Here is a 27832-nt window from a genome sequence, read left to right on the forward strand (position 1 = left end):
AATTTTTAGTTTGGTGATATTCAGACTTTTTCTCTAGTGCCACTGCGAGACGTTGTACACGGTTTGCACAACAAACATGGAGATGTTCACTGGATCAGCTAGCTGTAGATGAAATCAGACATGTCAAACAGTTTGACACAAAATATTCACCATCAGTGGAAAAACATATAAATTATTGGTTGATTTGAAATTAATTGTTGGTGCTGTTATTATAAGGGTAAGATAATTGGGGGTAAAAAACATACACATTACTCTTTTAGTGTGGCCAAAAAACAAGAGAACTGCCTCAACTTATTTGGCACTGCACTTGTCATGCAACACTGACAATGAAGATTTAAGTGAAGAGCAAATGTCCACAGAGAAATATTACTTTTTTTCTCCAATAAGTTCTTGGTTGTACTGCTGATAGGCAGGCCTTACTGACATGTAATGCAGTTTGCTTGGACAGGAAAGCTGGATTTGTTAGCTTCAGGACTTAGAACCGACCTGCAGTGGCAGCTGACATTCTTCCGTCAACATTACAAAGTGGTGGTTTGGTTGCCACATGTCCAGATGTTGTGGCACAAATGAACAACTATACTACTCACTGTCTGTGGAGATAGAAAAGAGACTGGTAGATGGACATTATTGCTGACCAAGACATTGTACGGAATACTGATTATTCCCTCTGTCGCAGCACCTGTTACATTAAGTACTGTTCGATGTTCTTCCATCTTAAACAAGACTACTTTATCTTCTGAATATTGTATATTTTGTGTAGCACAGTTTTACGCAGTGTTGCTTTGAATCCTTGCCAGGGCCTTCTTGAAAATAGTTTACATGATCTCCTTGCACTTTCATGGGAGGGTCATCTCCAGGTACTCTGGCTTAATTCTACCACCCCCTCTCCCCCCCAAAAAAAAATCTATGTTAGGTTACATGACCTCTTTGAACTTCCCTCTGTGTGTGTGCATGGCATTTTTTGTTTCTTTTGCCATATGAATTACTGACGACCTGCCCAATGAGTGGGTACGCCTCTCATCCACCTGCCAGTGCAAAAAAGACCCCCTCCCCCAAGCCTGTTAATTGACTTTAAGTCCTCTACTTTTGCAGTTTGTGAAAACTGGCAGTCACAAATGCCATATGAAGCCATTAAGATTTTATTATTTGTACTTCAGAGGGAGTTTCGTACTCCCTTGATGCTCCAAATGCCGCTCTACTGAGGGGCGAGCTCTATAGGCACGTTGAGTTCTTGCCTTTTTGTTGGAATCTATGGGGCTTGAGGAATGGTAATAAAGATCTGGAGTGGAGGCGGCTGCCTACAAATGGAACCCCAGTGGTTAGCTCCCTCCATCTGCCCCTGTTTACCCCAGCCTGTGAACCTGTATGTTGGGGGACAGCAAAGATCCACACAGGCAGAAGGCAAAAGTGTAAGCTATTGGGTCGGAACCTTTGCACCTGCCAAGAGAAGTAAGTCTTCGTTTTATGAGCCAATTGAAATTCAGCTCACAGGCAATTCGTTCTGTCAATGACAAGAGGAGCTAGAACAACCTTGCAACCCCCCCAACACTAATAACACAGTAATGGTCAGAGATAGATCAAGCTGAGCACTGATGGTTAGAGTAGGTCTTCGCTCTCCTGTAAGTGTTTATTGCAGACAATTTTTGCCTTCATTTGTTTCGAGCAGATGCACGCCCTGGTACACCTGCGGTCGATTGTAATAGTTTTCACTCTGGCAGCGGACTGACAAATGACTTGCAGGCTCTCTGCTGTTTGTTCAAGGAGCAACCATCTGCACTTAATGCATGCCCCTGCTTATACCAGATGCCCAACATGGAGGGAAGACCTTCTCTTGCTTTGTATGCACAGGCCAGCTCCAACCTCTGACCTGGTGTGCTTCACTGAACAGGAAGGCAGGTTCATTACAGGTGCCTGAGTGGAAGAAATCAATCCTTGAAATGCTTCTCCTAGTAATTCTTCTCACAAAGCTCTTCGCTCACAGGTAAGCATTTTTTAATCAATACTGTGAGAGGAAAGGAAAATGGATGATTAGGTTAAGAAAAGGACTGTCTCTGCTTATGGGGAGAACCTTCGGTTGCATCCTTTTTGTTTGTCGTGCTCACTGACGACCACTAAGGGGCAGAAGAGAGCCTCAGTCAAAAGTGCTACACAATCCTTATATCCTGTTATCTGGAGTTAAACTCAGTAATCGATAGAGTGTTTGTCATCACATGACATGTTTTTCACACTTCTTTAATTCTATAAAGGCCACATACAACAATACATGCGCTTCAATAAATATGAAAACCAATTTCAACTAATCAGACTAGAAAATATTTTTCTTGCAATGATATTTTCAATTTTTATTTATGGAACACAAATATCAATAAAGATACTAATAAAAAACTACTTTTTGAACTATACTTCGTTGATGTGTTGATTCACAATGTTTTATTGTGCTATGGGACATATACTGAAAACGGCTCATTGTGAAAACAAAATAGGACAAAGGTAAAAATTATGATGAAACATACACTCTCTTTTAAAGATTCATTTCCAAAAAATATGTTCAACACTTAAAACACATATGACAAAATACAAGCTTTGAATAGTTAGCTTTTTTGTATATGGTTGTATCATATTTCACATAAAATGTACATTAAAGCATAACAGTTTTATGTCAGAACACATTTTGTTATCTGGAAGAGCTTGTATCAGATTTGAAGTGATACCAGGATGAAAATCTAGGTTAAAAACTAAGAGAGTTACACTATTATAAAGCAAACAATGTAAACATTTGTGGGGGTTAGAAACGCATATGCAAATGAGTAAGCTGATTTTGGGAATATAATTCTTAAAACGCAATTAGGTTGTTTGAAAAACAACAACAAAGAAATGTTACACATGTTTTTTGCTGTGCCAAAGTTTGGAAGTTTTACCAAAGCAAAATACCTAAATAGAATTGCAAAAATTGTAATTTGGTTTTTGGTGTGACATTTGTTTCCTTAAGTCAGATCAATCATATATGAAGCTAATGAAGGTGCCAATCTATTTAAAAGGTAGGCGCTTCCCTGTAGAATAATAAAAATATTCCTTACCCCTACATGCTGATACACAACTTTTTAATTCTATGCCACAGAATGACTGTAGTCCTTTACAGTCACTATAGCCAATATTATTAACCAGTGAATGAGTCTGCTTATTTTTCTATAAAGCATTTTGAATAACTCAGTGAAAAGTGTTACACAGATAATCTTCCCTACCTCCATGATTGTGGCCACCCGCACAAAACTTTATGGAGGCGCCCCTATTGGCCACTTCTATATGAAGGATTATTATACAACTTTTCATGATTCATTTTTCTCTGAATCAAGTGTTTGTAGATTTTACCACCTTAAGAGCACCCTGGACAGTTTTCATATTTAACTTTCTTGTAATCCAGTGACCGCGCGGTAGGCGGTGTCAGACCAGAGAACCACGTCCCTGTGAGCTCACTTCCGCTTTTTGGAGTCGTATACCCTTCACTGCTTTTGTTCTCCCATTTCCAACGAGTCCGCGCTTCCGAGAAGAGGTTGGTCAGCCTGCGAAGGGAACCAATACGAGGCAAAGCGCGGAGCCGTCCGACTGTAAGCCACATGCGAAGCCCCGTCCACTCTTGGGATACTCGGCACGCCATAGCAACATAAACGGACTACTTTTTTGTCTTCTTGTTGGAGTTTTCCCACGCTTTTTCATCTTCCACCATCCATACCGACTGCTTCTGCGAACTCAACAAGATGGAGAACGACGATAAATATCTTCCCGAACTGCTGGCGGAGAAGGACAGCTTGGACTCGTCATTTACACACGCCATGAAACTTTTAAGCGCAGGTAGACAACTACTAAATTGTGTTTTTTGTGTTTTATCGTGTGCTTTGACTAGCAGCGCGAGGGAGCAGAGGGACACAGTTGTACTCTAGTAGCGCAGTGTGCTTTGGCACAAGACCTAGAATGCCCCCCAAAAACTGCAGCGCTAACGCGGAGGGCTCCTGTAGCTCTGTGGTGAAGATAAATGGCGGTTAATGACTTATGACTCAAACAGAAAATAGCCTAAACCTCGGGCAGCGTCGCACACTTCCATGTAGTCAGCTGAAGGATTTCCGTTTCCCCCTCGCGCAGCTGCGACATGTAGTCACAGATGTCGGTCACACAGTGGAGGCTCGTGCTGACTTTAAACTTGCAAACTTTAATGGCTCCCGGACAAACCGTCCTTTGTCTTCGTCGTTGTGTTTCTGTTGGTTTCACTACGTGTCTGCCAGCTTTGTTGAACAGCAGTGTACAGATATAAGACAAGTAAGCAGGACACCGCTAACCCCAACATCTGAAAGCCGAGATTCGGCCCTCTATTAACGGTGTAAATGAGCTCGAGGTCCCGGTGTGAGCCGCCGTTCTGTACGGAGACGGCAGCCATGGCGGATCTGGGACTGCTGTTCTCATTCCTGCGTTGTGGAAACACCCTCTCTGCCCATTTTAGTTCTTCACTTTGGTCTCCATGTAACTTCATTTTGTTGTGCTATTTTAAAATATATCTATTTTTTAATGTTTGAACTTTTGTCCAAGTGAAGAGAATGAACTCTTAATACCCTAACATAACGTAGTACATTGAAATTATTATATAACACGATGAAAGTTCTACAGGGTCATAGCAGCGACACTGTTAAAAATAAAAATAATTTTAATAGAGATGGACTGGTCAAATTTTCTATCAATTGTATCACGCAAACTTTGACACTGAATGTTTTTTTTTTTTTTTTTTTTTTTTTTTTTTTGCAACTTCTTTGATAGAGGCAGTTTGAATCAAATAAAAAATATCTTCCATAAATCCATATCCATTCCCCATTATGTTTCTTTGTACTACTTTTGTTTTCCACCTTACTTTTTTGGGTGCCAAATTGATCTGTGCCAGATGGAATATTTGGTTCATATTTTCTCTAATTTACTTGTAGTTAAATTTAAGTAAATGTGATTGCATATAAATGTGAGCGTTGTTTTGCTAAGGGCTGTTTTCTGTCTATCAGTTGTTAGGATTTCAAGCCAAGTTTCAGTCAGCCCAAACAGGGAGCGGAACTAAATGAAAAGATTGTAAGAAAGTCTTTAGATAACATACAAACAAGCACTTATCTCTTATGATTTGTTAAAGTAGTTATTGCAAAGTAAACTAATAAGGAATTATTTCACTACACAGGCACAAGGTGGTTTGTGGGAATGAAGGGGTGAATGGTCCTGTTACAGAACCTCACTTATTTTTACTAAACATCACTTAAATATGCTTATTACTGATGGTTTTACAAGTGACCATAAAAGTGGTAGGACACAGGAAAAATGATAAGGAAGAAGTTTTGAATCTGTCAGAAATATAAGAAATAATGGGATTATTCATACTGTATTCAAGTGAATATCCCAAAGATATCAATATCAATAAATCAAAGACGTTTATTAAAGTACATTCTGTTAATTAAGGAATCGTGAGACAGAAATCTGGGTCTGATGTTTGATAAGTCTGGGAAAACGTAAAATCTTGAACCCTAAATATTTAAAGTGGTCTTTAAATATTTGACCCAATGATGGAACAATTGGCTGATTCCAACTGATAATTAGCGTCTCTTCATGAAATACAATATTTGTCAGTATTGCAGTATTTGGCAGATTTCACTTTTAGACGTCAATGGCCAGTTAACTGGTGCATCGCAACTTTTTTTTTTACTTTTCAACTTTTAACGTTTCTGTCCGATCACGTTCTTTAAAACAGCCTGGACTGCCCATTCCAATTTTGGCGGATAGCGATTCTTTTTGTCTGAAAAGTTGATAAATATAGGTACAAAATTGCTAAGTTGGCAACAGCGGGATGGGCATAGATGGGACATGATTTAGATGGGACACCTTTGTCCAACGACACTAGGGAGGAAAAATATCCAGCCTTCTTGTCTGTACTGGGAAAAGTGGCACCAATGGGTGCCAGGCATTGGATGGGGTTTTGATAAACTTTTTGTTCTTGCTGTGTTGCAGGTAATTCTGTCACAACAAGCATGAAGTCAATTAAGGGAATGATGAATTAGAATGAGTGCAATCTTTCCATTTGAACAGTCGTTAGAGAGATGCTCCCCTGTAATGTTGTTGAAAAGACTTGACAGTTTGCACTACCTGCCACTTTTTGTCTGAGCTAAGAATTATTCTTTAAAATGCAATTTTGGTTACAGAGACTTCATAATCCATTTTAATTAATGTTTTTTTATGTTGGATTTTTAAAATTATTTAGTTAAAGTATTATATGATCTAAGTTTTTTGATCCTTGTATAGATGGACAAGTTGCATTGGTTTATTTTTCAGCAAAAGTTGTTTTGGTGACGGGACTAGTTGCAGGAAAGAGGGTCAAGAAAGGAAAGTGAGCAAGTTGAGATTTTTTTTTTTTATCAAGTCTTACTTTTTAAAGATTTACTTTATTTCCTTTAAAACTGGGATGAGGGATCAATAAACTATTTAAGCATCTTTAAGTGTTTGTTTTTAATTCTTTCACCACGCCAGCAGACCAAAAGCCATTGTCAGAGAAAAGTACAATTTCTCTACATTAAGAGTCTGTAAAAATACTCTAATGCTCTTAAAATGTTGCTTACCAACAGCTAAGATGATGAAATTGTCTATAACATCTGCAATATGAATTTGTGCAAGGACTGCTTGGGTGCAATATCTTGTTGGCGGAATTTAAGTCAGTAATGCGTAGAAATATGTGTTATATCACTTGGAAGAACTTTCACTGTCTTTCATGTAAACATCCTAATGCACCATAACAACATCAAAAGACAGAGTGGACATCATCCTAGTTGTAGAACTCCAAATTATTTGTGGAAAATTTCCCTATTAGTAGATTTTTCTCTACAACATTCAAAAGAAAAATGCTTTTGGGACCTGAAATACCCAGTCAATGCTGCTTGACACGCTATTGGCTGGTGTTTGCGAAGAAGCCAATCCAGGAACGCCATTTACTTATCCTTGTTGCTGATTGGCTGTAGCCCAAAGAGTGGCGATGAGGAAGACTATAGATGTTGGCTTCTGTCGTAGTGCTAAGACAGTTTCCACTGTGCTTATTAATGCATGTTAAGTTCTATTCAGGGTTTGAACTATTAAAATAATCAGTTATTAGTTTTTAAAGGGTGTCTGAAGTATTTGCTGATTTTAGGTATTTGAAAGCGGTTTTGGTTCCTGAACCATGTGAATAGCGGGGCTTCACTGTAATGAGAAAAATGTGGGTTGTCATGACAACGTTAAACAATAAAATAATGATTGCATGTTTCTTATTCGATAAGCGTCAGCAAATTAACCTAGGATTTTATTTCTTTATTAAAACAAGGCTGAATATAACAAAATCCCCCAGTAGTGCTATTGTTTTTGAATATATCCTTCATTTCTCACATTTCTAGATGTTAAAAGTAGATCAAAATTTGTAAAACTATCAACTATCTGGTTCAAGTTTGATATTTAAACTGATTTGTTGCTCTTTTATTTTATTTCTACATTCATAGTTCTCTCTTGATGCAAGATACAAACGATGCGGTTTAGTTGCATAAAAAAAGTTTTCCTCCCCTCTCCAGAAATCGATAGAGTGCAGAAAGGAGAGCCAAAGAAGGAGACGGAGACCTACCTGGACCTTTTCACAACAAAGAACATCAAACTCAAGGAGCGAGTGCTCATACCTGTCAAACAGTACCCAAAGGTGAGACGCTTTGCTCTCATTTGATCTGCCTCCAAATGATCGTTTACCAGCTGACCACCGTGGCTTTGTACGTTTCAATTTCACAAAGCCATGTGTTACTCAGTAGCTTCCCAGTTTGGTGCTGACCTCTGCTTTCTAAACTCCTGACTATAACAGCAAACAGATGGACCAAAAGGTTCATTTTGATTCCCTCCATGTTCAGATCTTGCTATTCCTTTAAAGTTGAGCCTTGCATGTGGATTAGTTTGTATCAGTTCAGTGGGTGTGTGTTTAAAGTGTAGCAGTGATTCAGAGTAAGAGGCTCATAAGTGGAGGACCTCCCCTCTACAGGTACAGAAACACCTCAGCAGTTGTGAAATTTTTACTTGTGAAGAAGCCTGTCTCATTAAGGAATTAATCGTTGCCCTAAGTTTTTATCATGGCAGTTTTGTTCAGGCACCATAATTATAATTATGGTTTTGGTTGTAAGTGGAATTTTTATTTTTTATTTTTAGTTGTGTTTTGACTATTTTAAATGTCTTCTGGTTCCAGTGTTAAGTTCTTTACAAAATTAAAGTTTGTTCATATTTGAGAGGGAAAACTTTCATTTCATATGCCATTAATAACATATTGCATGAAAACAATCTCAATACAACAATATTATCGTTTATTGCAATATTTACTGGGGCAATTTGTCATCCAGCAAAAATTATCGTAAAAGTCCTATTTATGGAAAGTTTTTTTTAAAATGTAGTTTTGGGCACTAAAAGTAATTTTTTTTTAACATTGGGTAGAACTAATTTCTTATATATTCACAAATAAATTTACTGTTTGCCAGAATTGGATGAGAACTCTTCATGTTAATAGAAGTACTGATGAATGACTTAAAGGTCTCCATTTTTTTGTATTTATAACATGGTTAAATAAGTTCAGAATATATATATATATATATATATATATATATATATATATATATATATATATATATATATATATATATTTTTTTTTTTTTTTTTTTTTTTAAAAAGAAAGTGAATGAATAGATGTCTCAATTTTTCAATAGAAATCCAACTGAGCAAGAGCTGATCTTTAAAGGAAGTAACAGGAAGGCTGGACATATTACAGCAAAGCTTCTCTTTTTATTTCTTTGAGCTTTTCAGAGTTAGGCTTTTGGAAATCTGAGATAAGCTCAGTATCTATAGTCTCTAGAAAACAGGCTGTTTCAGTAATATGAGATGCTAAAGACATTTGTAAGCTTACAAATGTTTTTTGCTTAAATGAAAAATTTATGTATTTTTTTACAGCTTTGGTTTCATTTCTGTTCTGACTGTGCTTCATCAAAATTCCCTGGTTTCGGTCTTTATACTCCACTTAGCAATTAATCGACTACTAATTTAGTTGAAGATTATTCAAATAATCGACTCATCATAATTAATCCGATTAATCGTTTGAGCCCTAGAAACATTGTTACTGTCCTTATTTGTTGCATTGGATGTTGGATCAACAAGAGGCCTGAATGTGTGTTATGTGGGAGTGACAGCTGTTTGATCTTCCAGACATGGTTCGATTCGGTACATAATGTACCACCGTTGAAGATGACTGAGCTCATTTGCCAAAACTGCTTCAGAAATCAAAGCAGAGACTGCTCCCTTCTTTCAAAGCTGCTTTAAAAAAATAAAATAAATTCTGTTACCTCTAAGCACGGTTGTGGATGACAGCTAATTGTAATCCACGGTCATGACTGGGTTCAGACCCGAGCAGACCAAGATTGCAGCTTTTGATCAGCAGCAGAGTCTGACTCGGTGCATGGATGATAGCAGCTGACAGCGCTCCAGCCCTCAGGGGATCATATCGACTCTGTCCGCATTGTGTGTGTTTTAGCAGAGAGCCCCCTGACAGTGATTGCTCCCTCAATCTCTTGGTATTTAACTGGGGCCCCACTTTGATTGTCAGACTAATTTTGCTCTTCTTTGTTGCTGTGTTTAGTTCAATTTCGTGGGGAAGATCCTGGGACCCCAGGGCAACACGATCAAGCGTCTGCAGGAGGAGACTGGGGCCAAGATCTCCGTGCTGGGCAAGGGGTCCATGAGAGACAAAGCCAAGGTACGTCACACACTGTGTCGACGCGGCAACACATCTGGATTTCCCACGAGGAGGAGGCCAGATGTTGCTAACCTGCAGGAAGTCTAAACATAAGGCCGAGGAAAGGAGAACGCCACACATCTGGTTTAGGATATCCTTCCACTTCGGTGTGATTATTGGGCTCTGTAAAAGCAGCAATATCACACCCCCTCTCCTGCCCCCGAGGTGGATGAAATGTGATAACGGCTTGCATAATTCATGTAATATTTGAGTAAGGCTGCGCCCCCTCTGGCTCGCTGACACGGCTCTGATGTTGCTCGTCTCAGGAGGAGGAACTGAGGAAAGGCGGCGAGCCCAAGTATGCCCACCTGTCCATGGAGCTGCACGTCTTCATCGAGGTGTTCGCCCCTGTGCCGGACGCTTACCTGCGCATGGCGCATGCCATGGAGGAGGTCAAGAAGTTCCTGTTTCCTGTAAGTTTCTCCCTCCCAAACTACAAGCGTTCCATTATCCGGTCCTCTGACCCTGACTTTTTATTTTTGTTCCTTGTGAAATTATTATTATTATTATTAATAATAATATTATTATTATTTGTATTTGTTTTTTTCTTGTCTTTTTACAACTAAACCTCAAATTTGAAATGTATTTTACACCTCTGTAAAGGTCTAAGGGCTCCAGAGCGCTTTACACTACAGTAATACACACATTTCCTGTTGGTGCTGAGCTACATTGTAGCCACATCTGCCCTGTGAGGTTTCCATTCAGTGATTGTAGCACAGTCATCCATGAGGTCTGAATGAGGTCTGAGGCGTTTCTCAGGTTGTGATGACCTGGAATAAAAACTTCACTGTCATTTTGTTTAAACATCTGTTAGTATTCCTACTTGTTTTTAAAATAACATTTTGATCACTAAATCCAATCCTTTGCTTCTGTTACTTTGAACAAGTTAATTTGTGTAACACATTTCATCAACAAGGCAGTTCAAAGTGCTTTACATCATAAAAACATCATGCAGTAACAAAATGACCAATAAATGTTACATTTGGTCAAATGCTATCATCAAAATCAAGAAACTGTACATCAAATATGTTGATTAGTGTTCCTGTTAGTGCTACTCAAACGCAGCTCTAAACGGGTGGGTTTTAGTCTTGATTTAAAGGAACTCTGTGTTTTGATTGTTTTGCAGTTTTCTGGAAGTTTGTTCCAAATCCGTGGTGCATAGAAGCTGAATGCTGCTTCTCCATGTTTGGTTCTGGTTCTGGTTCTGGGGAGGCGCAGCAGAAGCAGAACCAGAAGACCTGAGGGGTCTGGAAGGTTGATACAACAGCAGATCTTTAATGTATTGTGGTGCTAAGCTGTTCAGTGATTTATAAACTAATAGTATTTTGAAGTCTATTCTCTGAGCTACAGGGGCCCAGTGTTGGGACTTTAAGTCTGGGTTGATGTTCTTTATGTTCCTGCTCCATCTAAAGCAAAAACATTAGATTATACACAATGTAAATGGAGCAAGAGATTCCAGTCGTATCTTGCTGGTTCTTGTTGATGCGTCCAAAAGTCCCAGAATTTGTTTTTGTAAGGAGAGGAAAAGTGTAGTAGCTCAGAAACGTATAGGAGGTGAAGAGTTACTACTTCAGCGGAGGAAAGCCACTCTTGCCATTTGTGTGGTTTTGACATTAAAGAATTAAGCTCTAGATAACCTGTATTAAATAAGCTAGCACTGGTAACCAGCCTGGGCTCATCAGTCAACAGGACTGTTGTTTTTTTAAACTGCAGCATATTTAGTAGAAAATAGGCAGAAAAAAAGAACAAGAAGTCAACATGTCTAACCAGATTGAAATGTGATGCATGTGACCGAAGTGATTACATTTTTGAGGTTTTAGAAATTAAGAATCTACTAATGCATGCAAAAATGTTGTGGTTGCAATATAACCAGATGTGATTAACCCACATTTTCCCCACTCTTTGCCACTATCTCAGTGTCCCTAAGACTCTTAACGAGCTCCAGCATCCTGACCTCCAAGTCATGTATAAGTTATGGGCATCAAGCCAAGTTGGGCTGCAGATAGAATTGCCTTGCAGAGCTTAACTGTGTCACACTTGATAAATAATGGCCTAGCGGTTAATATGCAATTTTTGTTTTTGGACATGATTGTGTTGCAGTTCAGTATTTTGCTCAGCTCCAACACTGCTTTTACTGCGTAAGGTATTTTTAATCTGCACATCCTTACAGTCTTAAACTTGTCTAAATTTAAGGTCTTAAAAATGTTGAATTCATAAAAAAAAAATCCAGTTGGCCTTAAATATTTATGACTGAAATAAACCTATAGGGGATATTTTGTGGGGACAAATTCACTAATTCAGCCCAACTTATTGTTTTGCAGATAAAATAAGGTAGCTGCTGATGCAGTCACACTAGACTTGTCAAGGCTGTGTAGAGATGGTCTTCAATTTTGTTGTTGCATGACCATTTAATCTAGAATATTCTATGTAGTTTTTTGTTTTTCTCATGGGCCTTTTCTGGCAGGCAAAAGTTTGACTCTCATGCAAACATCTTGAATGCATCCTGTCACTTGAGGCGGTTGAGGCTACCGCTAACTAGCTGCTAATACATCCTTGCTAGCTAGCAAGCTTTTTTGGCTCCATCATGTGCACAAAGCTGGGTTCTTAGTTTTTGCTATGCTTGATTGTAATGCAGCAAGAGTCCCCACAAAACTTCCCCTATAGGTTCATTTCAGTCATAAATTTCATTCAAGGTGGCATTAAAAAGGTCTTAAAAGTCTTAAATATGAGTTTCTGAAATCTGCAGGTGTCCTGTTCAATCACAAGCCAGAGAAGGTTGAAGAATGACTGGAGGTTTTTATTTCTATTTTTACAGAATACTGCCCCTCCCCTACCTGCTGCCTCTCTGCACTGCCTGTTCAATAGGCTGGAAGAACAGTGCAATTCTTCAGCTGATGGAGAATATTGTCAGTTGCTATAGATGTAGAAATTCATCCTTTTTTTTCCATAATCGGCAGTAGGAATAAATGCTGATTCTCTAGTGGAAATAAAAGCAATTGAATTATATACATTTTCTTTTTATAATATGAAACTGGTTTCATATTATAAACATTATCATATTATAAACATAATCATATTATCAACATAATCATACAGTGAGAATCCCATATTAGTACCTGCCTCAGACCAGTATGGCTGTTCAGTACATTAGTGTTAAATGATTTATTTTTTTCTAAAAGCTACAGATGGTCAGGTTTTGTTTTTTTTTTACTGTATTTTTATTCAGATTCCACCTCATCTTTTCTGATCGCTGGAATCTGAAAGCTGTTTGCATGCAAACCTGATTCGTACAGGGCTTCAGCGCCTTACCAGGGCGACTTGCTGCATTATAGATGGAAAGAGCTCTAGGTGGGAGCCCAGCAAAGACAGGCTGGGGAAAATGGAGTGGGTGTTTACCTTGAGCAAACACAATTCACGGCACAGTCCAGACACGTGAAGCAATCGGCTTCAAAAGGAGGAAGTGGGGCTGCATTCGGCATGTCAGCACGGTGCCCGCATGTCTGTCCATCACTGCACGTTCAACAAAGTCCCTGCCTGGAAATGTCCAACTCAGACACGCACACAGCTGACACCAGCTTTATTGGTTTCTATCAGCCACAGTCGAGCCAGGGAGGGTCTGTGTGTCGGGCTCGGCTCTGGATCGCAACAATCCAACGAGGGTGAGTCGGGCCGACGGGGCCCCCACCGTTGTACAAGGCGGCTCTTATTGTGCAGGGTGCAACAACAGACTCATTCTGACGAGAACCAAGATGAATAAGCGAGAGAACTAGTTGCAGCGTTAGTATTGCTGTCATGTAAAGAGCTGTCCCCTGCAGCACCTGTCACAACAATTAAAGCCTGTAATCTGTCGGGCTGTCATGTGGAACAAAGCTGGAGTTTGAGAAACGCTTATAGAAAACGCGAGGCTATGTTGTTGGAGAAAATTTGTCCTTTACTTCCAGTATTTGTGCTCAGGTAATCCAAGGATTTGACATCCTTCTAGCGTCTGTGCAGCCTCATATTTTACTGCTGTAAATCCCACAGCAGATCACTGCCGCAGTGTTCCTGTCCTCAGCGCTACATGTCTACAGAGCCGTCTTTAACAAGACTGCATTGGGGTTGATGAATGAACAAGAATTGATTGGGTCACAGAGAGAGAGAGAAAAAAAACCCAGCAGCTCGCATCACTGGATTTGCGCTGCTCAGGCACGCTGCTTCACTAATTCAGCCCAACTTATTGTTTTGCAGATAAAATAAGGTAGCTGCTGATGCAGTCACACTAGACTTGTCAAGGCTGTGTAGAGATGAGATTTACATTTTCTGCATGATGGAATGAAGGGATGGAGTGTGGATGGAAGCTTTCCAGCCCACCCAGCCCACCCCACCTCCCTTAACAGTCTGAGTCACTGGCACAGAGGCTTTTTTCCCCCCACTTGCTCTAAGCTCTTGTATAGCCTCTTTTTTTCCCCTTGTTTTGCTTTAAGTCCCCTTTCTCCCCCCCCTCCTGATTTTTGCACAGTCACATTCCAACGTGCGGTACTGATGCGTCTAATGGTTTCTTTCTGTGTATTTCTGCTGTGTGTGTGTTTTTGCAGGATATGATGGATGATATCTGCCAGGGCCAGTTCATGGAGATGAGCTACCTGAACGGAGGCCAGGAGCACGGAGGCAGAGGCCGAGGGGGCATGCCTGTCAGGGGCCGTGGTGTCCCCCCTGCTGGAGCACACAGGTAGAGGGGCAGACCTGTTTACACACTCATTATAAGGTTCAGGGCATATGTACTGCAGCATTCATCTACTCTCTGTAGCTGTATACTGCAAAGTTATCATGATAAAGTTATGATTATTGGGAATGTCTTATACAGTAATATACTCCATTCACTGTGAAAAACCTAAAAGCTAAAATCCACTGAAATGATAATGTTAGCTTAAATGCTAATTTTACTGTAGTGGCTAACAGTAGCACTTTAGCTAGTAGGGGATTTGCTCTCTGTATAAAGCTTTAAACAGCTTTATATTGCAAAGGTAACATAAAAAATTGATTATTGTAATATAATCAGTATATACTGTAATACACTCTCACCATGAAAAAACCAACATAAAAGCTGTAAATCTAATGTTAGTTTACATTTAAACTAACAGTGGCTAACAAATACTTGCTCCATATGCTTCAAGCAGCTCTATATTGCAGAGATGGCATGGTAAAAATGTTGATTATTTTGATTGCAATATAAGCTGTTCATGATGCAAAAACAAATTTGCTAAAATGCAAAATTTTGGTATAGTGGCTAACAGTAGCAAGTTGGCTAATAATGACTTGCTCCATGTATAGTGTTCTAAACAGCATTCTGTTGCAAAGTTAAGATTATGATTGTGATTGTAATATACACCAATATAAAGGCTGAAATATTTTAAAAGCTAATGTGAGCTTATATGCTAATTTTACCTGTGGCTAACAGCAAGTTAGCTACTAGTTCCTTCCTCCACATACAATGCTTTAAAATGCTTAATATTGCAAATTTGATGTGAAGTTATGTAATTTGTGATTTTAATCTGTATCCTGCTACCCTGACATTTAAAAATCAAAACCATGTGAACAATAATGCTACTTAATATAATGTGCTTTCTTTATGAAGAAAATAAATGAAGTAGTCTGTTTAAAAGGTCCTAAACAGATAGCTGGGTGACATGTTGGCTGGATTGAACCTCATGCAGAAAGTGTGTTCACTCTGCCCTCGTTTCCCTCCAGGGGGAGAGGGATGCCTCCTCACGGTGCTGCGGCCAGAGGAGGTGTGACTCGAGGAGGCCCAGCCAGGGGCGGAGCAGTGAGGGGCGCCCCCGCAGGCAGAGGAGGACCTCCTGCTGCCCCCGCCAGAGGGGCCGTGGCACCACGCGCCAGACCCCCGGCTGGCGGCCCGCCTCAGAGGATGGCGCCGCCCCCTGCTCACCAGCACACAGCTGGCGCCGGCGCAGAGAACTACGACGAATACGTAAGTTGTTTCTAATCCTTCAACTCCTAATTTTTTCCAACAGCTAGCTTTAAGTCTAGATGTCAGCATAAGGGATCGTGTCAGCTTTACTGTCAGGATGTTTTCCAGGGGACAGCTTGACACTCAGGATCGGTGAACAAGCCCCCCTCAAATCTCTCTCTGTTTCTTCTGGTCTCCAGGGTTACGACGAGAGCTACACAGACACAGCCTACGAGTCTTACGACAGCTATTACAGCCAGCCGCAGGCGTAAGTGAATCAGACAACTCTTAGGTTTTCACCTGCTTCTCACATCAGCCACGTTTGCTCTGCATCACACTGGGAAACATCAGAAGTACAGTTTCAGTTCTTCATGTGGTATTTAGGAAGACCTGATTGAGCTCAGATGTTGTCTGATGGAGCACTGAGATTAGAGCTCATTTGTAAAAGACAAATATCATCTCCCTGGTTATTGCAGTCAGCAGCTAGTGGTGTTATGCAGAGATAAAACATTCATTTCTCAACTGTTTCATTTCTCTTTTTGCAACTACCAGAGAACCAGAATATTACGACTATGGACACGGAGAGACGACCGAGTCGTACGAGTCATACGGTAAGAGCCGACCTCTCTGAGCTGAGATCGCTTTAGTCGTTTAGTTCTAGTGAAAAATCAAAGCTGGTGCAGAGCCTTGCTATAAACCTGAATGTATTTTATATGGGATTTATGTAATAGACCATAACAGTAGTGCTAGTGTAGGAAGAAAATCCCCTGTTTTGTTTTTAAGAAATGGAAATCTGAATTGTGGTATACTGGAATGCAGATCCTAAATCATGTTAATGTTTGATTTCTGCCATACAAAGAGTTTAATGTTGGTCTCACGTGAACACAGCAGCTTCTAACTCTAGTTTACTTTGTATCTGGATAGAACATGAGGAGATGTGGCAAAGCCCCTGGGGTATGAAAACTTTATCAAAACGCTGTATATGTGGGTGGCTTGTTGTTTGGATCATGGTGAATAATATCTGGTGTCGGGTTGAAATTTTGTCTATTTTTCTCGGCTGGATTAGTGTAAAAGAAGAAACTGTCCATCAATCCATTTGTCTTTTCCTGGATTCCTTATCCTCCTTCCAGTTAATGTTTGAAGGTTTAACTTTGAAAATTTGCCCATTATATCAAAAATCTTAAATAACTTCCTTCTGAACTTTACCTAAAATTATTTTGGGACAAATTTGATCCTGTGAATCTTGACTTGGTGGTGGTGTTTTTTTTTTTCTCTTCCCCTGTTCTGGCCTTTCTCAACTTGGCTCTACTCCACCCAGTCCAGGTGGTTTTTCATTACTGTTGACCACCAAGCAGCTTTGGTCAGTGAGGTTGTTGTGGTGCAATGACAAACTCAACACAACGGTTGACATGGAGAATCTGTACATGGTTCATCCACACCCCCTCCCCATTTCAAACTAAAACATGACAAAAACAAATTAGGTAGTTCTTTTTTCTTTTCTTTTTTTTTTTAAGCTAAATTAGGAATGCGCATTACAAAAAAAAAGACTCCCCTTTATGTATATTTAAATGCACCTTTTGGAACTGAAAATCATGGCAAAACTCTGGGCGGGTTACGTTTTCACTTAGCACTTTATAAACTGCCCAAGTCTCACCATGGATATGTGTGTCTTATTTAGAGACTTTAGTCATTGAGTCTTTGAGATCTGATGATCTTACCATGAACAAACTTCTTCTGGTACTTTCAGCACAGCTGGATTTAGATAGCTGAACTATGGATGGACATTTTTTCATTTGGGTTTTAAAAACGGAAAACAAACTAAACAAAACTCTTATTTCCTTTTTGTGATTTTATTTTGAAATAGAAAAACCCAATAACGAACCACGCACTGGTTGTGAATGTTGGGTGTTCTGCTTGGTCTGCTAAAAGACTCCAGATCTGCTCAGTAGTTGTTAGTTTTTGGAAGTTGTTTGGGAATCACTCACTGGTTGCATCACCCACAGTGACTCCACCCACTACAACCACTGACCAATAGTCTTCTGATGTTACATTTTATGGCCAACTCTGCACTCTTGGATTCCCAAAAAGTAACTGTTACCATGTAGCCGTTGCTAGTAGAAACCCCCTAAAGCCATGTAGAGTGGAGCCGTGCCAGTGTTAAAGGGCCATTTGTGCATTTGAACTATTTGATGTTGACTTTATTTTCTGTCTGCTTCCTGTCCAGGCCAGGACGACTGGAACGGCACCCAGCGGACGGCTCCAGGGAAAGCGCCTCCCCCCTCTAGAGGCGGCAGCACGGCTTACCGGGAGCACCCCTACCGACAGTACTGAAGTGAAACGGACCCTCTCCACCCTTAGTGTTGCCCCGATAAATCGCCCGTTACCACGGCAGCTCTCGCTTTATCAAGCCTGACAAAAGTAATTGTCCGTTTTGTCTTTGGGTTGGTCTTTTTATTTTTATTTTTGTTTTTTTGTTTTTGGTTTCCCCCTTTCACTGGACTTCTACCCTACAGAGCCAATTGGGAACTGGAAATTGGAACTGTTTTTTTCCAGATTTGACCACAAACCCATCCCCTACTCTCACCCTCTTTTTGTCATACTTCCTGTCCAGCCAACCAAAGTGGCTTTTCGATTGGTCAGAGAGGATTCGTGGGCACCTTGTCAAGCTTCCATTTTGGTTATTTTCTTTTTTTTTTTTTTTTTTCCTGCTGTATATTTTTTTCTCCCCCCTCTTTGGCTTTTTTGCATTGTTTCTGTTTCTCAATGTTTGGGAATAGTTAGTTCTCGTAGAATTAGTGGCTCAAGAACTAATTGTCTAAAGAATCAGTTTTAATTGTTTTAAATATAAAGCACCTGTTAAGGGTCAGTTGCAGATTCCCACTTAGGCTACATTTCAAAATTCTGTTAATATAGCCTATTATTAAATGACCTTTTAACCCTTTCTTTCTTTTAAATCCTGTAATATCTAAACCAAAACAACAAAAAAAATCCTAAATTAAGTTTAAGGCTAAAGCAAAGTTAATGGAATCGGTGCAATTCATTCTCTATAATTGTTTGTTTTTAAATAGTTCTAAAACAATTGTCCAATTAGCCTTAGGCAGCAATATTTGTTATTGTGCGTAGAGTTTTGAAATATAGCCCTAATAGACACTGTTGAGATGGACTGTCCTCATATCCTCATTTTTTTTAAATCTAAAAAAGAAAAAGAAAATAATTGTTTTTAATGAGAATCTGGCTGGTAAATGGTAATTTAAACGCAGTTCAGGTCTTCATTGTGATTTGATTCTATACAAACTGCATGCACAAAGTCCAAAAAAAGAAGAAGAAGAAGAAAAAAAAGAAGGATTGGGACAAAAATCTCCACATGGGTCTTCTCTTCCTGTAGAGAAGGGATCCTGCAGCTCAATCCGAACTCTTGTACATATTTTAAAAATATCCTAATTGTACTTACTCTGCCACTAGTATCTGTACCCTCTCCATTAAAAATGCATTATGCTCCATGTGTAAGCTTGGCTAAATAGGTTACTAAATCTGTCCAAAAGATGTTTTTTGCAGCAGTTTGTCAATAAAGCTTAGTTTTTTGTTTTTTATGAAACCTTAACTGGCTTTATTTGTCTCCTGTCCTGTTAAAAAAAACAACAACATGGTTTTAAACAAGCAGTCAGATGTAGCTGGTTTTCCCCTTTTGTTTCCTTCTTCAAAAGCGCTTTTTAAATCTAAATGAATGTATTGACGTCTGGAGGCTTTAACCGTACTAAATGATGTCTTGACTGATTATCAAAAGAGCACAACTTATTCTCTCTCTCTCTTTCTATACTTTTTAAAAAGGAGCCAGAGGTAAGACCTCTAAAATAACCTGGATAGCTTCCTAATGTGTATAGAGTTCTAAAGCATTGAATGCCTGGGTATGTATAAGACTTTTTCAATCCTTATACCTGTGGTCGTAATCGTCAATGAGAATTTGCTTTCAGAGCCGCTTGAAAATTAACTGAATTCAAACCACCATTCAGGTCTAGGCCTCGTTGTCATGAACGATGCTGGCGCGATGGCTACTTTAGTAGAGAGTAATGGCAGTGCAATGGAGAGGATGCTTATAACCTAGACAACTCCACTGTAAAGGTAACCTAACCCTAAATGTTTAATTATTAATTTCTTAGTGTGTTTTATCCTTTGACATAAACCTTTTGACATAAAAAAATATTCTTACAATCATGAGAGTACAAAAAAAATCAGTTCAAAAGTAAAGAGGAGAAAAAAAGTAACTTCCAACATCATACACTTTTTTTAATGGACAAAAATAATTTGTTTTTTTTTGTTTGTTTCTATCAAAATATGTCAGGGTAGTGTTAAAAATGAACAGAGCCAAATCTTCTGCTGTTTACTTTTTCTTTGCTGTGTAAAGGTTGTTTACTGTAGGATTTTTTGACAATGTTTCATCTGTAGAGTTAACTTTAACAAAAAAAAGTGAGTTGCATGATTTTATTTTTTCCTGTAGACATTGCATGATATGTTTCAAGTTTTTATTTCTCTCCCAGCGTTTTTAGATGAGGTACTGATTAGCGCTTTGTCCTTCCTTCAGGGACGGCTACTGGTCACTGAGCGTCCAGAGAGACGGTCTGCTGGAGACCAACGAGCCTTCAGGTTAGTCTGCTGCTGCATGGTGTCTGTTAAAAAATATATTTGTATTATATTGCATATACAAAAGTATTTGTATATGCATGGTTTTTTTTAAATGTATAAATAGCGTAAAGATGGAAGTTTTTATTGAAATGAGCAAAATAGTCAGATGTTTGTAAGTATAGGGACATGTAAATCATAAAGGAACAAATGTTTATTGCATTATTATGACAGGCCTACAATTTTACATTTTTATGGTGTAGATTTTCTTTTTTTTTGTAGTTTTTGCTCTTCATTCATTCATTCATTCAACCTTTTATGTAACCAGGATTAAACTCCTTGAGGTCAAATATCTGTTGTACAAGAGTGTCCTCAGAATGATGCAGTTAAATAATGAGTTATAAAAAAGCTCACAACATTATTATTAGCATCATTCAGAAAAAAAGAATAGGTCATAGGTCACGTTCTCCTGCTGTTAAGTGTACTTGTGAGCAAATGTAGCTGAAAAGCTGTGCCTATTTGTACTACAAATCTAAAGTAAGTGTCGATAAACTAGAAACCTTTCTTTTCCATTTTAATAAAATTAACACCATATCATTCAGAGTAGGTGAAATGTCCCATGGGCCACTGCTCAGACAAGCCTGTTTGATGTTTTAGCACATGCTAGCATGTTTAGCCTCATCATTCCTGCTGTTCCCACTCAAGAAATTGACTGTCATGCAAATATATTCACAGTCCTTCAGATTTATTTATACCACTTCAGGGTTTCCCCCAGTGCATTATAAGCCTGGCGGCCCGCCATGCTTTACTAGCCCCGCCGGCTTGTTTACGTTTCTAGGGGTGAAATTTTTATTTATTTATTTTTTTTAAAAGCCGGGCTGCAAGCGTCTCTTTTGCTCTGAGCATTTCACTAGCAGAGCAGATTTATTCCTAAATGATAGTTTTATAATAGATAGGTTTATAGTTTATGCATTTAAACCCAACAGCCCGGACCATTCACACCGCTGGTGCCTCTGCGTTTTGCCTCGCGCTCTGCCGCTGCTTTACCTCAGTGGGACCGCGTGCTCCTCCTTTAGCTCAAACTGGACACAGGCTGACCTGTATCAACTTACTGTGAGGTATTGGAGAACTCTAGGTAAGAGTTTAAAACCCGGCGCGTTAGCTCTGGTTGCGCAGCTCAATGTGAACCGCAGGAATAACTTGTAGCGAATTCAGAAGTCGCGTTGTGGAGCGGTGAGAATGATTCGTCTTTGTGAACGAACAATTCTATACATCTCAACACGCTGCCCAGCGTGGCTCTGTGTCTGTCTTCCCTGTAAAGTTTATGTCTGTGGTCCCGGTTGGCTGGAGCGTTTGTGGGAAACGAGCAGCGCTAACCTGATCATGCAGGTTCAGCCTGGTGAGGAGCTTTCGCGATCTCCTCGGAGTCACGAATCACGCTGATTTTATATTATTTTATTATTATTTTTAGTATTAGCATCAAACCATATCAAATGCGTTGTCTACTTAGAGTTAATACGCGCGGCCACACGGAGATCTGAGAAACTCGTCCCATAAACTCGACCAACCAGAATAGTTTCTGTGACGCTTATTAAAAACTCAACAGACACGAAATGGAAGAGCTACTAAAGCCACATTAGCAGCATTGAATTAAATCTCCCGTTTGTTGCGCATTTCTGCATAGTGCAGCAGATTTAACTGATCATTCAGGGCCGGTCCAAGGCTGTATGAGGCCCGGAGCAGACTTTGATTAAGGGGTCCCTTTTGTTGCTAAAAATATCAGCACCTCTAACAGCTTCTGTGTTAGATTTAGTGAAATATGGGAGAAGGGAGTAGTTTAATTGGCCAGCCTAAAAAGCAATAAGTTATAATCACAGTTTACTAATTTGTATTTGTAAATTCAAAGACTAAACTCGCAGCATCAGATTGTTGCTATGGTAACAAAACAATCTAACTATGAATATTGCTCTTTGAAGTTTTATAAAGTAAACTTGCCAGCTCCTTAAAATATTGTATTTAAATTTTAAACAATTTAAAATCATTTATGTATGCCTAAACAATTTAATGAAATTTAACAGCATTGATCATCTCAATAAACAAGTGTTACATTTATGTATCTGTGGTCTGTTTTAAAATATTAGCGTTTATGGGGCCACTGAAGCCCCGGGGGCCTGATGGAGCTGCTGACTTAATTTGGATTAAACAGAAGTGCATATTTGTTTTTAGACTAGTTGTGGGTTTAAATAGCATTTCACTGGAGATCTTTTCCTTAACATATAATTACACAGTAATACTTTAATATTTCCTGTCACCTTAACATCTTAATACAAAAACATGGTGGACCACCGGTGGACCGACTTGGCACCCCGACCACTGGGCTTAGCAAGTTTTCTGGGGGATACCCTGCACTGTCACACAACCACAAACTTCATTCTATTTATTTATTTATTTTGTGGATTTTACATGACAGTGAAAAATAAATTGTGTTGTTGTGAAATAATGCATGTGTTCATCAGTCAATCATTTGTCACATTATACCCCACTTTTTCATGGCAGAAAATGGTAAGATTAACATTTCAGTCAGTTTTTAATAGTATCTAAAGTTAATGGCAACAATTAGTCAAACATCTTCACACAGCGAGACAATTTTTACAATAAACGATGCAGCAAAGGCTTCACACCTAGTTGACATGACAAAATCAGTCATATCTACTATTCGGCCCTTGGAGGAATTAGCTTTCTATTATGTCTCTCACTCAACTAAAATGGCAAATTCATTTTGAAATAGCCTTGTGGATCCAAACCCCCCATTTCCGTCGGCCATCTAAAACTCTAAAGCATAATATTTGCAATTTAAGAGTTTAAATAATTCAGAACCACCAGTGCAGTCCTTTAACGTCTCAATTTCCCCTAAAGACTCGTGTAAAAGAGTGTGCTCCCGACGCCCGCGGGCTTTTCAGCCACTGTAACGTTACTCCACATCTCCCACGTTCACAGCATTTCAAAGCTCGACTGATTCCGATGATTGCCCAGCTTTCTGGAAGTGGCCTTGCTTCTGACAGTGGCTGTGAATTGGTGTGTGGACGGGGCACTCTCCTCCCCTCAGCCAGCCTGAGCGAGGCGGGGGCAGCACGATGCCGGCGTCACCACGGCATGAGGGGAAGTGACTAATGAGGGGAGTGGGAGCTGTAGGCTTGCCAACACAAGGAAAACGGAGGAACTGGGGGACTAGGAATCCAGAAAGGGATTGGGATTTCTCCTGATGTCCAGACTAGACCTTGAACGCAGCGTAAAGATGAAAGAACAGAAGCAATGCCTTTGTTGTTTTTTTTTTTTTGTTTTGTTTTTTGTTTTCTATATGGTATCGTTTTTATAGTATTTTTTGCTTTTGGTTGCATTTGGGCTTGTAACTCAGGAATGTTATGATTTCTGTCAAAAATGTCTGATATGAGAAATATGGCAGAAAAAAAAAAAAAGCAATTAATACCCTTCACCGGCCAAGCACACTACCAGTTATATTCCACTATAGCCGATGGCTCTGTCAAAACATAAAATTGTGTGTGGTGAGGAAACTTGAAATTTTTTGATCTATTCTGCATTCAGGCTTTATGAATTCCATTTCTTTCAACAACTATCTCAGCAGAATATTGTATTTTGCATTAAATCCTAGTGGAAGTGAATGGAAGAAGCCTAAAGTCACACTTTTCTTCTTATAGTCGTTCAATGTCATACTCATCACTGCATCATAGCAACAGGCTGTTGGCACCTTTATCTGAGGACCCAGTATGTCAAAGCACTGAATGTTTGTAGTTTTTCTAAGATGTTGAATGGTCCCCTGAAGCATTGGCTTCATGGGGACCCCTGAAACTACACTTAGCATTCTAAGTGTAGCAACAGCTACACTTTGAAAAGAAGTTAAAATGTTGACCTACAGTCTGACAATGACTTGGCTCAGACTGAGGATAAACAAGTTGCCGTTACTGATATTAACCAGGCTGCCATTAACTTCCTTGCACATAGAAAGTACCGCTGGATCAGTTCATCTGGCTGTTCTCAGTGTGAGTGGACGCTTTGTATTTGCAAACCCACATTCAGTCTTAGCAGGACGACGCTCATACTGAGCCCGGTATTGCTTCTGCTGGAGATTTCTTCTTGTTAAAGGGGAGTTTTTTTTCCTTTACAGTAACTGTTTTCATCCAATTGTCATAAGGATTTTGAGCCAACAGGTTACGCAAAATGCAGTTTTTCCCAGAGTAGACACTAGTTATGACTAATAACTGAAGTAGAGGTTGCAAGATAGCAGAAAAATGGAGTCCTGTCTTCCTGTCTGAGAGATGTAGCTCCAAATAATGGTTTTGTGACAAAAAAAGCGACTGCTTTGAAAAAAAATGAGACCTCAAAGTTAATGTTATAAGAAAACTATTTGTTGTTAATAAATCATATCAGGTGGTTTAGCCGTCATGCATACTGTATGTACAATAGCCTTGATTTACTAGACGACGTCTGGCGTTTTGCACACCGTCTCTCCGCCATTCCAAGAATCACAAACACATTTACTCTTAATTGAAAGAGTAATGGAGTTTATTCAAAGTTCCCAAGACCTGCTTATAATCACAACTTGCTTAAGAAAAATGTTGCTTAGCTACTGTAGAAAAGCTGTGCACGTTGGCAGGAAAAACGCCTCTAATTAATACAGCTTATAAAAACTCTTTTTTTTTTTCTTCTACTTGGCATCTCGTACTTCCCATCTCTAAATCGCCTGTTCTTATTTCATTTTTTTTCCTTTTCAGCAGAGAAAGTGGAGCAGGTCGCCGTGAAGAAGGTGGTCAGATGAAACTCAGGGGCATCCCAACGGGGAGGAAAGAGCGCAAAGATGGCCGCCGAGTCGGGGCCAAAGGCAGAAGCTGTCCCTCAGAAACACCAAGAACCTTCTGTGAACTTTTGAGTTGTACTGGTGAATTAGTGTAATTATTTTCTTATCTTCGAAGACTTTCGAATGCTTCTGTTCACATTTCCTCTCCTCTGGTGCCTAATGTAGCAGAAAATGAGCGCTCCTTTATATAGAACGCTGTGAAATTGTTTTTAATTTTCATTAACCCCCTGTATCCAACCTGAAACACTTCCTTTTGGCTTTGACTCAGGCACATAGCCATACTCACTTCTAATACATTTTTTTTTATTAGGGAATCATCTTTTAAATTTCATGCCTCATTGTTGATGATGAAATTACACTCAGCAGTTTGAGATGGGGAGCGTGTGAATCTGGAGATGTCCGACACCAACGCAGAAGCGCGTTTTGCATCCAGACGCCGTCCTGTTCTCATCGCTTTCACATCTAGATCGTTAGAATTCAGCGAGACGACTGAGCAGCCGAGCCGAAGGGAAAAGGAGGATGGGGGGCGAGAAACAAAGACGGTCATCACCAGCATCCTCCTCTCATCCATCCATCCGTCCATCATGTTTCTGTTGATTCGATCTGCCGTTTTCAGCCATTATCACTGATGACATTACAGCTGTCCGTAGTGCCGAGTTACACTCGGAGGTCAAAACTCTACTTTCCCGCATTAAAAACAAATTTCCCGGTGCTGATCCGTTGGTCAGAGGCAGCATTAGCTCCTTTCGGCTTATTGGAAAAAGCCTCTGCTGAACGTTGGACATCAGGACTGGGAGAGAAGGGAGAAAAAAAAAACATCACTGGAGATGAAACGTCAACGGAGCCATATCCAAAACACACCATTTTTCAGTCTTTATGCGCTATTACGTCTCGAGTAATGATCCCCACGTCTCCTATAATCTAATGCCAGATAAGTGATGGTGTGGAAGCAGTCTCGTTTGGGAATCGACAAACTGTCAGGAAGCATAAGGGCGGAGAGGAAAGTAAACGTTACCGGGGTGCCGATCGATGAAAGGTAGACTTTTGAATATGAGCCGGGCCGTGGATCCGTCGCTTTTCCTCTCTGCCCACGTCCGACGGGTCGGCGGCGCCTCGCCGAGGGTGGGATGTGTTAAAATGCAGAGCGGACAGCTGGATCGCTTCCCCCTGGCCTTGACGGATTCACACCATCAGAAGAACATCGCATGCTGATGCCTGTTAAAAAAAAAAAAAAAAGAAGGAAAAAAGGTGACAGTGAAGCTCTCTTCCAGACGCAGCAGGACGGGGCAGTAATCTGGGGGTGGGAGGGGGACTTAATGTATGCCCGCTTCATGCCTGGTGTCCTTGATGGTCCAGGGAAACTGCAGGAAAACCTCTGAAGATTTATATGGCTGGATTCTATTAATAAATACTGTGTGTGTGTGCGCGTGCGCACTGTTTACACCAGGTATGGGGGAAATAAATGCTAGTCTCAAAGATACAAGGTGGAGGTCAGAGGCTTTATTAATTGTGAATCCTAATAAACAAAAATAAGGTTATTTTATTTTCATGTCATAATGTGCTGCCAAGAGCCAAACCTGCAATTTCTGATTGCGTTTTTTTTTTTTTCTTACATTCCAGCTGCAAATGTCTGTTTTATGTAATAAACACAAAGTGTATAACTATGAAGAGGAATGAAAATTGTACAATTTTCCGAATAAAACTCAAAAGTGCTTTGTGTTTGGTGATCCCCCTTTACTCTGATGTACCTAAATAAAGGTGCTTTGAAGTAACTTTCAGGAATCGAATCATTAACTCAGCTGTTTTCTTCAGTCAGAGACTTCTTCGGATTAGTTGTGACACAGACCACTACGGAAGTATTGTTCAAAGTATTTTTCAGTTTGATTTCAGAGGTTTGTTCAAGAACAAAAGAATTAATAATGACTCATGAAGGCCAAGGAGCACAGCACAAAAGTTAGTGAAGTCTAAAATGTCAGCACCAAGCAAAGGATGCTGGGAGAATTATACAAAGTGATACCAGGCTGCAAGAACAGCTGAGAACATGTATAAGAAATTAATTATCCCAAGTTTAATAACTGTTGACCATTGCTCAGATGTGAAGTTTTATCTGTAGGTTTGAAAGACTGACTGTATTTCCTTTTTTAGTGTATTGTGAGAATTTTTAACTACTATGCAAAGCCAAAGGCAAATTTCCATATCTGCGGACAATAAAGATTATTATTAATGTGGTAGAATGGCTAGGTCAAAGTCCAGTTACTAATCCAAATTATGCCCAATATTCTAAAATTAATATCCTCGAATTATCCCATCCTCAGGTCTTTTACCTCAAAGACCTTTTTGAGGTTAAAAAAAAGATTGCAGTAAGTTATGCAACACACAATACATGCTAACTGGAATGGCCTAGTTAAAGTCCAGACCTAAATCTGACTAAGATGGTCTTTCCCATCACAGTAACGTAAATGACTGATTTTCATTTTGCATTGCATGTCTTTGCCTAAAATAAAAATTGGTTTGATTCTCGTTTGCAGTGTAATATTTTACATCTGTT

The 27832-nt window shown here is 39.6% G+C and overlaps 1 protein-coding gene across 3 annotated transcripts; it reads left to right on the plus strand.

Annotated features, from left to right (window-relative positions):
* The first annotated feature begins 3506 nt into the window (after positions 1-3506).
* Positions 3507-26997, plus strand: khdrbs1b (KH domain containing, RNA binding, signal transduction associated 1b). 3 transcript variants are annotated; one of them, XR_001419659.2, is made up of 12 exons: positions 3507-3849; positions 7605-7726; positions 9692-9808; positions 10114-10260; positions 14422-14555; positions 15575-15815; positions 15995-16062; positions 16347-16405; positions 16719-16748; positions 18019-18212; positions 20374-20435; positions 25202-26997. XR_001419659.2 is itself a non-coding variant. In XM_014998323.2 (10 exons), the coding sequence occupies exons 1-10, from the start codon at positions 3756-3758 to the stop codon at positions 18123-18125; spliced, it is 1119 nt and encodes a 372-aa protein (XP_014853809.1). In that variant the 5' UTR covers positions 3507-3755; the 3' UTR covers positions 18126-19389. The 3 variants fall into 3 exon arrangements, 2 of the variants coding, with proteins under 2 accessions (XP_014853809.1, XP_014853829.1); XM_014998323.2 differs by lacking the exons at positions 20374-20435; positions 25202-26997 and having other exon boundaries at positions 18019-19389; XM_014998343.2 differs by lacking the exons at positions 16719-16748; positions 20374-20435; positions 25202-26997 and having other exon boundaries at positions 18019-19389.
* The last annotated feature ends 835 nt before the right edge of the window (positions 26998-27832 follow it).

This window comes from Poecilia mexicana, unplaced genomic scaffold (genome assembly GCF_051168715.1).
Source record: "Poecilia mexicana isolate PSO_F unplaced genomic scaffold, ASM5116871v1 scaffold_11, whole genome shotgun sequence".
Classification (NCBI taxonomy): Eukaryota; Metazoa; Chordata; class Actinopteri; order Cyprinodontiformes; family Poeciliidae; genus Poecilia; species Poecilia mexicana.

Bases quoted from the DNA above. Each gene is read 5' to 3' on its own strand.
- khdrbs1b (XM_014998323.2), top strand. From the start codon at position 3,756: ATGGAGAACGACGATAAATATCTTCCCGAACTGCTGGCGGAGAAGGAC. The intron at 16,063-16,346 runs GTAAGTGAATCA...TGCAACTACCAG, and splicing joins TATTACAGCCAGCCGCAGGC to AGAACCAGAATATTACGACT. The intron at 16,749-18,018 runs GTATGAAAACTT...CTTCCTGTCCAG, and splicing joins GATGTGGCAAAGCCCCTGGG to GCCAGGACGACTGGAACGGC.